The sequence below is a fragment of the Lissotriton helveticus genome, chromosome 3_1 (genome assembly GCF_964261635.1).
Source record: "Lissotriton helveticus chromosome 3_1, aLisHel1.1, whole genome shotgun sequence".
Taxonomy (NCBI): domain Eukaryota; kingdom Metazoa; phylum Chordata; class Amphibia; order Caudata; family Salamandridae; genus Lissotriton; species Lissotriton helveticus.
In genome coordinates this window covers 625,250,733-625,265,972 of record NC_136061.1, presented here as the reverse complement: position 1 = coordinate 625,265,972, position 15,240 = coordinate 625,250,733, and the positions used below count along the sequence as shown (strand labels likewise).

General features: G+C 42.9%; 1 protein-coding gene across 1 annotated transcript in view; it reads right to left on the bottom strand.

The window, feature by feature from the left end:
* The window catches only part of LOC144824682 (uncharacterized), a 151,455-nt gene that overhangs the window by 78,326 nt on the left and 57,889 nt on the right, over positions 1-15,240 (bottom strand). Inside the window, exon 7 of the mRNA XM_078683716.1 lies at positions 11,367-11,429. Coding sequence (XP_078539842.1) covers positions 11,367-11,429 — 63 coding nt within the window. The remainder of the gene's footprint in view (positions 1-11,366; positions 11,430-15,240) is intronic.

Here is a 15,240-nt window from a genome sequence, read left to right as displayed (position 1 = left end):
GCGTGATCGGAGAAGCCATTATGTAAAAACTTATGATCTCGACTAGTAAGTATTGAGGAAATTAGAAAGAAATCTATACGAGAAAATGACTTGTGCCTCCCCGACCAGCATGTATATTCTCTTTTATAAGGGTTTGTTAACCGCCAACACTCAGCTAGATCTAAAGTCCTAATATTATTAAGAATAGTCTGATGAGATTTAGGTTTAGACTGCTTTTTTCTGCCCAAAGTTGAATCAATTTGTGGGTTCATCAATATATTAAAATCCCCTCCAATAACTAGATCTCCGTTAACCATAAGAAGGGACTGAAACATTTCTTCATATATTAAAGGGCAATCGTTAATGGGAGCATAGAAGTTCACAAAAGTAATGGGAGAAGGTCTATTCTTGATTATACATTTAGCCCAGCACCAACGGCCCTGTCTATCTGCTTCAGTGTGAATTATTTCTGCCTCTAATTTCTTACTAAAAAAAAGTGCAACCCCCCGCTGTGACTCTGAAAAGAAAGAGAAACCTCGATAGTCGGCCCATCCTTTAAACATAGAAAATGTATCTGCTTTAGAGATTGCGATATGAGTTTCTTGTATCATAATGACTGCAGGATTCTCTGTTAAAAGCCATGCCTCTATTGCCCTCATTTTCTTCTTATTATTGAGACCGTTTACATTAAAGGAAATGATTTTCAAACCCAACTTAGACATAGTGCAGACATATGATTTAAGTGCATATAGTTCATTCCAGGCCTTATTTCCCCAGACTCCTTAGAACCGTCTGCTTCGAGCTTAAAAAATATATTAATCATCAGACATAAAACATAAATAACATAATGAAACATCTCTCCACCAAGAACATTTTTTTTTCCTTTTTCCCCGCCCTCTCCTCCCCCCTCCCCCCGCCTGGTCTGTGGCGCCCTACTAACTCTCTATCCTCTCCCCCCACGCTTGCCACAGCACCCTTCCCTTGACCTTGGGGTGTAGTGGTAAAACACCCCTTGACCCCCAGACCCGTGCTCCTCCCTCCCCTCTCAAAACCAAGAGTATAGCCATAATGGCGTGTCAGAATGTAAGAGTAAGAGTTTAAGAGTAACAAACGAAAAATAAAGAATTAGACCGTTCCATCACTATTAAACATTTTGTATTTCATGTAGCAAATCCTGTGCTTCCTCAATATCGGATAGTAGATAGAATTTACCCTTAATCAGAACTCTAAGTTTAGATTGCTGTGCTATCATCGCTTGAGCCCCTTGAGCTTTAAAAAGTTGGAGCATCTTTACAAATTCTTTCCTACGTCTGGCCGCGATAGCTGACATATCTGTAAATATTCGGCATTTCACCGTAGCATTCACAGGAAATTGTCTTTGTTTGATAGCCCTAGACAATATTTGTTCCTTTACTCTAACATCTGCGAAATTTAATACAATAGTACGCGGAAGGGTAGAATTCGGAAATGGTTGAGCAGGAACCCGGTGGGCTCTTGTTATAGTGAGGTCTCTTTATATTCCGGTATCACCCCTTGTTGAAGAAAAGAGGTTACCCATGCCAATGTGTCCGACCCCTCAATTCCTTCCGGAACTCCTACGATACGTAGGTTGGACCTCCTATTATAGTTTTCCAACTCATCAAGTTTTAGTTCAAGAGCCCTTGTGGTTTTTATAGTCCCTTTAGTGTCTTTTTTAACTTCGACCATTTGATCCTCCAGTGTTGAAATCCGTTCTTCTGCTTCCACTAAGCGGGCTGGAAAAGTAGAGACTAATTCCTCTATTTTGTCCATTTTGTCCAGTCTCTGGTGGATTGCCGAAAGTTCTGCATTTTGCGACCTTTTTATTTCTCTAACTTCCTCCAGAATCAGGTTAAGCATATCTTTCACGGACATTCGCATCTCTCCCTCTCCCTCTGTTTCCGTATTCATCTCAAGCAGAGGCCCAAGGTGGTCTGCTACTCCCCCACCTGTCCCCCCTCCTGCCCCCATATCGGTGACTTGAAGTGGCACCGTTGCTGTACTTAATGTATCTTTTGTTTTATTATCAGAAGTATCGGTAGCTTGCTTTAAATCACTTGCAGTATTGGTAGGGGATGCCAAGTTTGAAGGAGACGCAGCTATGCTCGGATCCTTTGAAGTAATTGTACCATTCGATTGATTTTGTAATGCATCCAAGCTCATTGAATTCTTTGGGGGGACCAGGTTAGGTGAGAGAGGTGAGACTTTTTTTGCGAAAAGGGGGAACTGCTTAGCCACAGAAGGAATAGGTGGAGGCAGCAAAGGTGGATGAGATGAATCATGGGTATGAGATGCATCATCAAGGTGAGTTTCGGTCGAGTTATCTCCCATTTGCGACTGAGCCAAACTATCTGTTAACAAGTCCTCGACCTCAGAGTTATCAGATGAATGTGCTGAGTCATCATCCTTCAGGGAATTTCCTTCTGTTAATTTAGCTGCTGCCTCCTTTGCCAGTTGTCGCCGTTGTCTGGCTTTGAGACGAGCATTAAGTAGTTCCCCCATTATGCTCACACTGGAGGCTGGAGGCTTTCAAATAGGCTCTCGAATAGTAATTGAGTCTTTAATTAGTCTTGAAATTATTATGGAGAGCTAGGAGCAGGAAATCAGACAAAACACCCCTTTACTTCCTTACTTGGTTCAGTCCAGCACCACAGGCTACAGCACACGACCAATTACACCCAAAAAAAAAAGAGAAAAAAAAAAGGGGGGCTTACTGTTTTATGTGTCCGAGCCAATTAGTACCATCCAATATGCAGTGTGTTTCTGATAAAAATCCCAACTCGATTTTCACCAGACGAAGAATACACTGGTCGTTTCTCTACAGCTTGTTTTGCTTCTTTACTTTCAGAATACAAAGGAAGAAAGAGTACATGAAAGTCGGAACCACACGTTGCAGCTGGCCGTTTATGGCTTCTACAGCCACCTCTTCCGGCGCTTTAATTATCAGTTTGCTCCGTTAGACAATCTCTGCAGCCTCTGCAGCCTTAGTAAATACCTGCAGCAACGCAGGGAGATATTGTCATGTTAAACACTCATGTTAAACACACGAGATTTTTTAAAAAAAATGCTTGATGGGCTTGGTCCGCTTACTATCCGATAAAGTAGTGCTCTGCCGTCCCTGCAGTCAGTATTGCATTTTTGTCATCGGCTACAAACGCCGGTGTAGATGTGCTGCTCCTGATGTCTATCTGACCGTCGATTCTTAGTCAATCAATCAAGCAGCAGAGAATCCGAACGCCGGCGGGGTAGCAGGGAAGCAGCGCTCCACCGTCCCGCCGTTTCAGCCGATTATCTGCCCGCTAAGCGTCGAACTAAACTCCAAACGCTGATGGAGGTAGCTGCCTGTTCTTCATGTCCGCCGCCATCAGAAACAACCTCGTGGAGGGGAGGAGTCACAGCACGGCTCACAGGTGCTACGTGGAGGCGTGGAGCTCCACTGTAGCGAGTCCAGAGCAACAAAAATGTTCAATGCTGGACATTTGGGATCTGGGATATCATGCTTCTGATTAAATACAAATATTTTTTGTTTGATCTGTACCTATTGTAGGCGATTTCAATGTATTTTTAGTTCAGTATGTTTAGATTTACATATTGGATATTTGGTAATCATTATGTCATTGATTCTCTGCCAAGAACTCAATAAAAATATTTTTTTTAAAAATCTGCATTGTTCCTTCTGGACAACAAGTTACAGGGTGAAGTGTCGGGGTTAGACCACGAGTATTTGAGACCACTGTATTATTTTAGTTTCTGGTCAGCCTGTGCAGGTCTATTAATAACTACTCCCACTATGTAGCCACAGTCGTCAGCACATTGTGCCTTCCTGGCAGCAGTTCGATAACTGATTAGTTTACACTAATCTCTGAAACTCAGAAGGATGAATGTTCGGGAAAAAGACAAGATGAAAACCTTCCTTGTCTAGGCCTTATTGGCTCTGATCGCATTTCAGAAACCTGGGCCTCATGTACAAGAAAATCGTACAGCGCGACAAGCCATTTAGCTGCACCATGCTGCGTAATTTTCAAAGCACAGAGATGTGTAGTATTAACAACAATATGATGCATCCCTGTGCTTTCCCAGCGCTGGCAAACAATTGGCTGCCGTGCGCCATTGCAGGCACCCTCGTGTCATTTTACAAGGGTGCCTGCGCTACTGGGATGATTGGGGAGAGGGGAGACTTTCCTGCACAAAAACAATCATTAATGACATATGCCTCTTTCTTTGCGTGCTGGAGAATGCAACACGCATAAAAAGTGGCATTATTTCTCCTCGTTGCGCTATTCCTACGCCTCCCCTGGGGAGGTGTAGGATTTTGTAAATCTGGGAATGCATCAAGTTCCATGAAAGTTGCGTGGGAACAACCACAGCAACACCCAGGAAATGCCCCTTTCATGCAGAGTAAGGTGTGAAAGGGGTCCATATTTACATGACCATGTAAAGTCACGCAGGTTCACTTTACGTGGCCTTGTAAATATGGGCCAGTCCATTGTGCCACAGGTGCGTCAAAAAAAGTGACATACCAACGGCGCAATGGGCTTGTAAATAAGGCCCCTGGTTTCTAAACACGCTGAAAGTGTTTCTTGGCTGCCAGGTTGTAGCGCTCCTGAGGTTTGTGTAGCGCCTGGGGAGTGGTGGTACTTTGAAGCAGCTTTTTTACGGGTGTTTCTATCGAAATTTACTGAAGTCAAGGGAATTCAGGCGGATATCAGGAACTAATGGGAAAGTGATAAGCTCCTGCGCCTGCGCCTGCTCCAGTTCCAACTCTTGTTATAGCCAGTATTCTAACCAGTCTACTCTGGCCCGGTGGGGTTACAGCAGTGCCAGAGATCAACTGTGGAAGAGGTGGCTGACATGGCAGAAGCGGAGGGGTCTAGCCCTGGGTATGTACCGCGCAAACATGGCATTGAGAGCGCTCTGGGCGAAATAACCACAACGGACATGCAGGGGGCTGGAAAGTGTCCTGAGGATGCCAGTATCCAGGGCTTGATAAATCCCACGAGGCGGCCGGAGACAAGGGGGGCCAAAAATAAAGACAAAGAGAAAGAAAAGGAGGAGAAATTAAAAAGCACCAACAAAGAAAGGGATAAAGTTAAACAGAAGGAGCAGAGGGATAAAGAGCGGGATAAAGAGAGGGATAAGGAAAAAGAGAGAGACCGTGTTAAAGACAAGGCTAAAGACAAAACCAAAGATAAGGAGAATGATATAGATATTGGTTCCGATAACGTACAGACAATGGCTAAGATGGAATTACTGGTGAAAAAAGCCAAGCGGCTACAGACTATAAAAAATCTAAAATCTGCCGCTAGAACTAGTGGCCAGGCAAGTGATGATCAACCTCGGATTTCAACCATATTTGCCCCAGCAGCTAAAGGACAATCAGACAGCATTGACAGCAGTCCAAGCAATATGTCTAAAATACCTGGCAATCGGAGCAAATATGCTGTAGCCGCTAGTGGAAAAGCCATGACAGGACCAACAAACGTGGTGTGCAGGTCGACCGAACCTATGAGACTTCCAGAGGGCCAAACAGCCATAACACTGGTAGAACCCGCGCAGGATACCTGCCTAATCACTCCAACCTCCTTATCATCACTGCCCTCCTTGCCCTCAAGCTCGACCGGCACAGTCGCGGAGAAAAACGAACAGTCTCCAAGTCTCGATCTAAAACTTGACACCATAGTTTCACTCCGAGATAAGCCTTTATCTGAGTCAGAACTAGAATCAGAGACAGAGTCCGGACTATATGAGACGGGGATGTCTACCTCAAGTGAACCTTATTGATTGAGACAAGAACAGATAAATTCTAATAGTCCAGAACCCTCTGATTCTAACTCCAAAAAGGCGCATGACTCTCCAAAAGAGAATAGTGCAAGGAAAAAGCAAGATAAAAAGAAAAGAAGGCAACGGAGACATCATAAGCTGATGGATGAGGATACTACCGATCAAGCTAGTAATACAGAATGGATCGATTATCGCCATAGGAATTTATCAACACAAGGACAATTAATGTCCAATCCAAAAGAGAATTCAAAATACAATTCTCAAAGAGATATAAATACGATTGTACACAAATCATCTGATGAAGGGGATGGTCACAGTGAACCTTCACTGGGCGATGTATTTAACTCAATTAAGAAATTTCAAGATATTGTGAAATCCGACAATAAAAAACTCCAAGGTTCCATCAATAAGGTGGGCCAAACTTGTCTAGAAATTTCGGAAAGAATGGCATCTGTTGAGCTCAGGACAGAGAATCTTGAAAAGGATGTTTCTGTCCTCCAGAAACAAGGGAAAGAACAAGAAGGAATTGTGCGAGATTTAATGATGAAAGTGGAGGATCATAAAAACAGAGCACAGAGGAACAATTTACGCCTCTTGGGAATCCCGGAGGGAGCAGAGGGGAACGACCCCAGGGGTTATATGATCTCTCTGTTTAAAGAATCTTTCCCGGAATTAACTGCCTGGGACTGGGATAAAGAAGTTCAGCGGGCTCATCGTTTTCCCCTTACTCTAAATAAACGATCCCAATCAACAGAGAAATTCCCAAGAGCATTCTTGGTTTATTTTGGCAACTTTCTTCTACGAGAAGCTGTATTTGATCTGGCTCGTCCTACACACAAAAGAGAAAACAAAGGGTATAAGTTCTTCAGTCGACCTGACTTTGCCCATGCAACGGTCGAGAGAAGATGGCGGTTGCGACAACTCTTTACCCCTTTTGAGCAGCTGGGAGCCACGGTTTACTTACAGAATCCTGCCAGACTGAAGGTCATTTACAACGGAAATACCAGAACCTTTATTAGAGGAAATCACAGGAATCAGTGATGGCAAAGATAAACTTAAAAAAGGGGAAAAAAACATAACACATAGTGTGTAACTAAATGCTAATCAACAATACATAGGTGGCAAGAAGCGAAAAGATAATTTTGAGAAAGAGAGAGGGTGGTGGGCAATATAGCTAGCATAAATATATGTTAATTTTTTGTGCCAAAAGATTACAAGAAAAACGCATTGCTTAAAATTTGCATTTAATCCTGAACTCACAATAGTAATGGGGATCAGGACGCGGAGAGGCCAACTGCATCAATAACACGATGCCCACAACCTGGTTCCTACGGAACCTGGTTGCCTCACAAACAGGTGGAGGGAGGGTGGGGTGTGGGGGGGGTAATTGTAGATGGGTTTTAGGGGGAGGGGGGTGGCGGCAACCTAACAGGCAACAAATCAGTTCTGAATCTATGACTGACATAGACATAGTTGCGAAGAAAAAAAAATTGAAAAAATGGCCATTGCTCACTGTTAAAAAGTATAAATATCAAACATACAAAAAGAAAAACCTTAATACCTGTAAATGGCTAAACTAAAAATTTTGACTATCAATATATGTGGGCTTAATGATCTTAGAAAGCGACAAAAAATAACAATTGGCCTTCAATCAATCAAGGCAGATATTGTTTGTCTGCAGGAGACCCATATCGAGGGGTCCCAAAGAAACTTACTAAAAAATTTGGGTTATAGACTAGTTGTTGCAACAACTCAGGCAAATAAAACACGGGGGGCGGCTATTTTAGCTCGGGGTGGTGGTGTTCGTTTTACAAGATCAGCTGCAGATTCCTGTGGCAGATGGGCAATTACTGAGGGTCTATGTGCGGAAGGTAAAAAGATCACAATCTGCTCAGTCTATGGCTGTGTTTTTGATGACCCGGAACTACTACTGTTTTTATCTAATGAACTCGCTCTCTGGCCGGTACCCATGGTTATTTGCGGTGATTTTAATCTTAACCTCCCAACAAATTGGTCTTTTGATCATAACTTTAACTATCAAGGCAGGAAACCTAAAACTTTTAAAGCCCTGCAATCACTTTGTAAGACTCATGGGTTAGTAGATTGCTGGGAGACAAAACACCCTTATAACCCAGGCTATACTTTCTTTTCTCATCCTCATCAAAAACTAGCTAGACTGGATTATTTTTTTGTTTCACACACCATTGTATGTAGCTGTTCAATAGACCGGTTACCCAGGGTTCTTTCTGACCACTGAAAGGGCATTATTGCACAATGAAAAATACTGTTTACATATGGAGAATTGGATCCCAGAATTTTTAAAGAACAATATGGGTAGTGCCCCTTTGGATGTGGTCTGGGACGCATTTAAAGCAGGTATTAGGGGCGAAACCCTTAGATTTTCCATTAACAATAACAAAGAAGAAAAACAAAAACTGCTAAACTTACAGGAAAACCTAATAAGAAAGGAAGAAGCCCTCGCTAGAGCGGTGCAATGTGGAATTAATGTAGAAAGGGCGGTACAAGAGGTAGCGATTGGAAGGAATTTAATATCTGAAATATATACAATCAAAGCAATCAGTAAAGCGGTGGTAAACAGGGAAAAAACCTACAAACTAAGTGAGCGGGTGGGCCATCAATTAGCCATTTGTACCAGACAACAGAATTCAGAAAATGTGATCAAAGCAATTAGAGATCCCGTCTATGGACTAACTCATGACCCCAAAGAAATTAGAGAAGCATTTAAGCGGTATTACTCGGATCTCTATACCGAGATAGGTAACAGCCAAGTCAATATTGATGAATATCTAGAATTAACTACACGTCCCCGTTTATCTCAATCGGATCAAGATATTCTCTTGGCTACTCCGGATTGGATAGAAATTCTACTTTCTATAAATAGTCTTCCGTCGGGCAAAGCAACAGGCCTCGATGGTATCCCTACCGAATTTTATGCCAAATTTAGCAACAAACTGAAAGATATTCTTACTAACCTAATGATTCATATCTTTCAAGGTGGACGCCCTTCGGCATCTTGGTCCAGGGCGAAAATTATTGTCTTTGCCAAAAAAAATAAGGATCCTACGGAACTTGGGGCATATCGACCAATCACTTTAATTAACAACGACTCCAAAATATACTCTAAATTATTAGCCAGTAGATTGTCACCACTAATCCATAAAATTGTATCCGTCAGACAACACGGATTTGTCCCAGGGAGATCAACCACAGACCATATTCAGAGGGTAATCACACTTTTCGACATGGCAGAGGTGGCAGGAGACCCTATGGCCTTGATATTGCTTGATGCCGAAAAAGCATTCGATAGGGTCTCCTGGCAATATCTGTGGTCGGCCATGTCGAAAAGTGGGATTGGCAACCAGTTTATCAAAGCTGTTCAGGCGATGTATACCACTCCAGAGGCAGTGATAATGGTTAATGGGGATGTATCAGACACCATCAATGTGACTAGAGGCACGAGGCAGGGCTGCCCCTGCTCCCCACTACTATTTGCCATTTTTATAGATCCATTTATTTCTAGGCTAGAAACAAATCAACTAATACAACCTAGGAAAACAGCCAATGGTGAAACAAAGACCTTGGCTTTTGCAGATGATATTGCCATAGTTACTGCCGATCCAGAGGAAACATTTAAACAAATGGAAGAAGAAGCTAAAAAGTTTGGCGTTATATCAGGGTACAAATTGAACGAAAACAAAACTCAGATTGTAATCAATAGTAAAATCAATTTCTCAGACGACAGGGTGGTAGCGAATGGACTATATCTTGGCGTCAATATCACCTCTAATTTAAATAACTTAGTAAGCCTCAACTTGGACCCACTCCTTAAAAAGACAGAGAAAAGTCTTAAAAGCCTGCATAACTTACATCTAACAATTATTGGAAGATGTAATCTTATTAAAATGTTGTTCTTCCCAAAATTTCTGTATTTTTTTCGGACCATCTGTCTAAATTTCGACCCATCGATATTCAAAGATCTGGATAATATTTTTTCTCGTTTTATCTGGGGATATGGAAGAATTCGTAGAGCTGCGAAGTTTATGATCTTACCAAGGGAAAGAGGTGGTCTGGCACTTCCTAACTTTGAAATCTATTGGTGGGCAACAACCCTTAAATACAGTAGAGCTCTCTTAACCCCGAAGCAAGAGTCCAATCTAGATATGTTAGTTCCAACCCCACAGGAACTCATTTTAGGCAAAGAGACAAGTGATCATTTATGGAGGTTAACATATGACTGTCATTTCAAAAAGGTTCGCTTTAAAACACTTAAAGGTATTTATATTGTTTGGAATCACGTACGAAAACTCTTGGGGCTCGGTAGGTTCTCCCACTATACCCCTTTAGTTAGAAATTCTAATCTCCCTGAGATCTTTACAGATTTTTCTATGTCATGATGGGTAAGATCGGGAATTACACAGATTGGCTTGCTATATGATTGTACGGGCTTTCGCACATTTGAATCCATAAAAACTAAATTTGGCCTAGAATCGCATGACTTTTAAAAATATTTGCAAGTTAGGGACTTTATTGTTAAAAAGGGGGGTGGCAGTAGGGCCATGAATAAAATTCCAGCAATTGAAACAGTGATGCGCAATAATAGGGTTAAAATTGGCGAGATATATAAATATCTAGTTGTAAGTCTCCCAGATGACTTAGACAAGCATATCCGTCACTGGCAAAATAAATTAGACTTAACAGAACCTCTTACGCGAAAAGCACTAGGAATCTCAAATAGCTAATTAATGTCAACCAAACTTCAGGCCCAATTCTACAAGACATTTTTTCAACTTTACTATACACCAGCTAGAATATCTAAATGGAGTACCGGTAAAGGTACGTTATGTCCACGATGTGCGAAACCCGAAGCAGATCTGGTACACATGTTGGCCACATGTCAAACCCTAAGTACTATCAGACGAGATATATCTACGTTTTTGTCAGGAATATTTGATAGTAATATTGAGATCACCACTACTGAAATAATAATGGGGGTAGATAGGAACGCTAGGCCAGCCAACATGCAGGGATTGCTGTTTATCTCAATGCCGGTACGTAGAATCTGTTTAACATCTGCATGGTTGGATTCGTATCCGCCTTCATTCCAGCAATGGCGGGCACGATTACTTGCTACATATAGCTTGGAAATAGCCATATACAGACATAAGGGCCTTAAGGGGAAAAAAAGGGTTAGACTTATGGTATCCGGTCACACAATGGATCGAGAGAGCCGACTTGTAATGCTGATTAACTGCTTTTTGTTTGGCTTTTTTTGTAAAGAAGTCTCTTTGTATGGATTTGCATTCATTTGTTGTGTTCCTCGCTTATTGTTTTATTGTTTTTCGTAATGTCTTAATTAGAATATTTCTGTTTATATTCATTGCCTGTATGGGGGGGGGGGGGGTTGTTCCTTTTTAAAATAAAAAATAATATAAAAAAAAAAAAAGAAAGTGTTTCTTGGATGTAAATGCACACATCTTGCAAATAACAAACATTCTCACCTACAGAAATATACATATGTGCTCACATACACTAATATCTGCCTATCCATATACGAATTTGACACTTACCATTAGCCTTGTAAACAGACGTTCCCAGTTACCAATGCGCTGATACCGAACAATGCTATGGGACTGAAAGGGAAAAAATTACAAGGAAGAGAGAATGAGATACCCAATTACAAGTATCCTGCACCTAAGCCCCGAAGGCTCAGTGTTCTTCATATTTTTCACCCCCACTTTACCTTCCTTCCCTTCTCTCCACCCACTTCACAACCCATAATATATCTCGTCACACATCCCCTAAATCACGCTGGCTTTCATCAAGTATCTTTAGGCCTGATATACGTACAGGAAAGTAAGAAAAGTGTATGCAGATTACAGAGGCAGGTCTTACATTAGCTTTCCCAAAGGGGCACTTAAAAAAAAAAAGCAGCCAATGTCAATTAAAAGGTCGGTTTCTGCTTTAAAAAAATATATTCCCAGTTTGCGAGCACCTCAAGAGAACAATCATTGGCAATCTGGGAATTAAGGTTCATGCAAGAAGTATGTGGGCCACTCCCTGGTCGGTACCACTCACCCCTTCTTCCGAGGCTACCCAACTGGATTTTTGAAGGGTAAGCTATCCCATGATTTGCATATCAGATACCACCAACTTTGAGGTGTTGATATGTGATCAATGCTTTGTGAAAACATTTGTGGTCGCCAAGCATTGATACATTCCACTGCAACTTCCCTTTCATTCGTTCTCCCGTTTGCCATTATAAAACCCTTATAAGTGTCGGCAAGACTTTTAGGACTAGTAAAAGGAATACTGGACATAGCAAATAAGTATTTTGTGGTGGCTGCTGCAGGTAAGAGTGGTGCGGCCAGGTGAGGGGGGATTTCGAGACGACCACGAGGGAAAATTAAATAAATTTTCCTCATGGCTGTCTCTCGAAATTCCCCCTCACCAGGCCCCACCGCCCCACCGCTCTTACCTGCAGCGGCAGCGGCTGTTTTGTGTTCTCAAACCTGTGATTTTGCAAGTTGCCCTTTTTGACATGGTCACCCCAACTTTTTGCCTGGTGTTCAATGCAGTTTTGACAGAAAGTGCACTTGGTTCCTCCTATCCAGGTCCCCAGTGCCACATCTCTCTCCCTAAAAATATACAATTGTTCCCCCATTTAGCAAAACATTTAGCACCTCTGTAAGTATCTAGTAAATGGTACACCAGATTTCTAGGGCAAGGCAACTAAAGAGGGATCCCAAGGGCTGCAGCTTGTATTGTGCCACCCTAAGGGACTCCTCACATCAGGCTGCATGTCTTTGTACAAAGAAAAGTGAAAATATGACATGGCACAAGTCTCTGTGTGCCACGCCTACAGACAATGCATGCAATATAAATAAGTCACCCCTACAGTGGACCTTACAGCCGTAAGGCAGGGTGGACTATATTACTTGTGTGGACATATCTGAATGAGCAGATATGCCCCTGTGTTTGCTAGCCCAATTGTTGCGAGTACAAGTAATCAGAGAATCTGTTTTAAATACATGTGCAGGACACTGGTGTAAACTGAGTTGCCTAGCTACATGATGGCTTCACTGAATCCAAAGATGTTTGGTACCAAACATCTTGTATTAAAAAACCCACACTGATTCCAGTGATGGATTTATTGAAACATGCATTCAGAGGGCACCTTAGAGCTGCCTGCTGAAAACCTACCAACTAATAATGAGCTGGCTGCTTGGTCCTAACCAGCCTGCCAGCACAGACAAGTTTCTGACTCCCCCAGGGGTGAGAGTCCACGCTCCTAGGTTAGGAACAAAGCCTCCTCCGTTAGAGGATGTTTTACCCCCCTACAGCAGGAAGACCTGTAATTTAGCATTCCAAGGCAGGGAGCTTCAAAGAGCCCGCCGTCTTTGGTATGCAGATCTGGCTTCCCCCAGTGTTGATGTCCTCCTGCCCCCCGACCAAAGCCCATTTGGCACCTGGAAAGGCAGGAAAATTTGTAGTCAAAAAAGCGTGTTCACCCTCAGGCTAGTTCCACCAATAAGGTGGGCTACCCGATGTGGACACAAAATGTAAAAGTCTACTGCCTTTGTAATGGCAGAATTAGGAACTCTGGGACAGGGTTATGCCTACTTCTCACAGGAATTGATCCTATAGGGGACATAGTGACCCCAGGGGTAAGTAGCCCATTGGTTACTGCCCTATACTCCTCTGACACCCCTAAATCTAGTATTTAGGGTACCCCTGGCACTAGAAAATCAGATCCTGCTGACCTGAAAGACGGACATTGAAGAGTCACAAAAGCAAGAGCAGAAGACCAACAACTGAACTGGGGCCAACCCTGCTAGCCTGTCTGCTGCCCTCAACAACTGCTTTTCCATAGGCGATGGAAAAGGAATTTAGGTCTAGTGGGAGTATCCTTGCAATTTAGTATAGGTTATTTTCCCCCTTACTCCCTGACCTACGAATCATATATAGGGGGTACCTTCAATTGTTTGAAGCCCTCAACAACTGCACCACAGACGACTGATCCTGCAGCTGCCTGTGCCTCCAAAAGCCTGTGCGGACTTCCATCCTTCATCCAAGATCCAGGAACTCCTGTGGGGTAGCAGAGCTGATCCCCTGCATCCTGCAGGCACCCAAGAAGAGCTGCAGGGACTCCGGACCGCCAAAAACCTGACACCAGAAAGCACCACTGTATCTGTGCCCTCTAGCCTGAGTTGAAGTGGGTTAACAGTGCCAGCGTGGTGCCCAGACCCTCCAGATCCAAAGCCCACCGTTGGTTTGCCAACTGTGGACTTTCCAACATTGCCTGCAGACTCTTTGTATAGGCCCTTCTACCATGAGCATCTCCGGTGAACGAAACCTGATGCCTTGTGACACCTATGTATCTGGCTGCTCGAGGAGAAGAGGACAAAATGTGTCCCCACGTCCCCGAGTATCATGAGACCTGAGCCCCCTTGTTGGGTCAGCCAGACTGGTCCCCCAGTTCCAGCTTGCAGCCTCTTTTTGACCAGACCGATCCCCATTGACTTCAACAGGGCACCAGACACTATATTGCACCTCTGCAGCCAGCTGCCCCAGTGCAGCCCGAGGTGACTGTTGTATATTATTCCTACCTTTGTTTCCATGTTTTCCTTTATCAGCCTTATGTCATATATTCCAGAATGTTGGTGGCTCTGTCTCCTCCTGGGGATTCTAGGTTGAGGCAGTTTGTGCCTGGCCAGCTTGTGTTGAAGATGCCTGCTGTTTTGCTATTGCAATAAACCTGCTGTTATACACTGGAAGCCTCCGAGTAATCTACTACAATTTTGGCGACGAGGGTGTGTAAATTCGCCAGGGAAATATTACAATCTCTCTTCCTGTGGCAGTTTTACTGACAAGAGTTCGCTTCACAGTACTTCAAGAAGACAATACAATTTTCATGCTTTAATCTGCCCTTTCAAACAGTTTTGAGGTATGTTTTGTAGTTAACATCAGCCATTTTGTGGATGCTTTATTCATTTCTTTCTTCCCTCTGTTTTTTCTTGTACCTTCTGTTTTCCATTGACATTACTAAACATGGCACAACAAATTGTAGTTACGTTACCACCACAATTTCTACCCGAACCTGGCATTCCAGAAATACCTTGGGAGGATTGGTATATAATGTTCGATAACTACCTCGAGGCACTAGATGGACAAGAGTTTTCCGCAAAGAGGAAAAAGGCTATTCTTTTGAGTACTCTTGGCAAAGAAGGGCAGAGAGTTTTCAGATTTTTACCGATAGTCTTGAGAGCTAATGGTCAGGAAATGCCAGATGAATTTAAGGAGGCTGTTGCAAGGCTTGAAGTCAGATTCTCAAAGGAGGAGAATCTAGTTATGAACCGTTACAAATTTTATACTCAGCGCCAAAAGGTTTCAGAGTCCATAGATGACTTTGTGGCTCGACTCAGAGAGTTGTCTATTAAATGT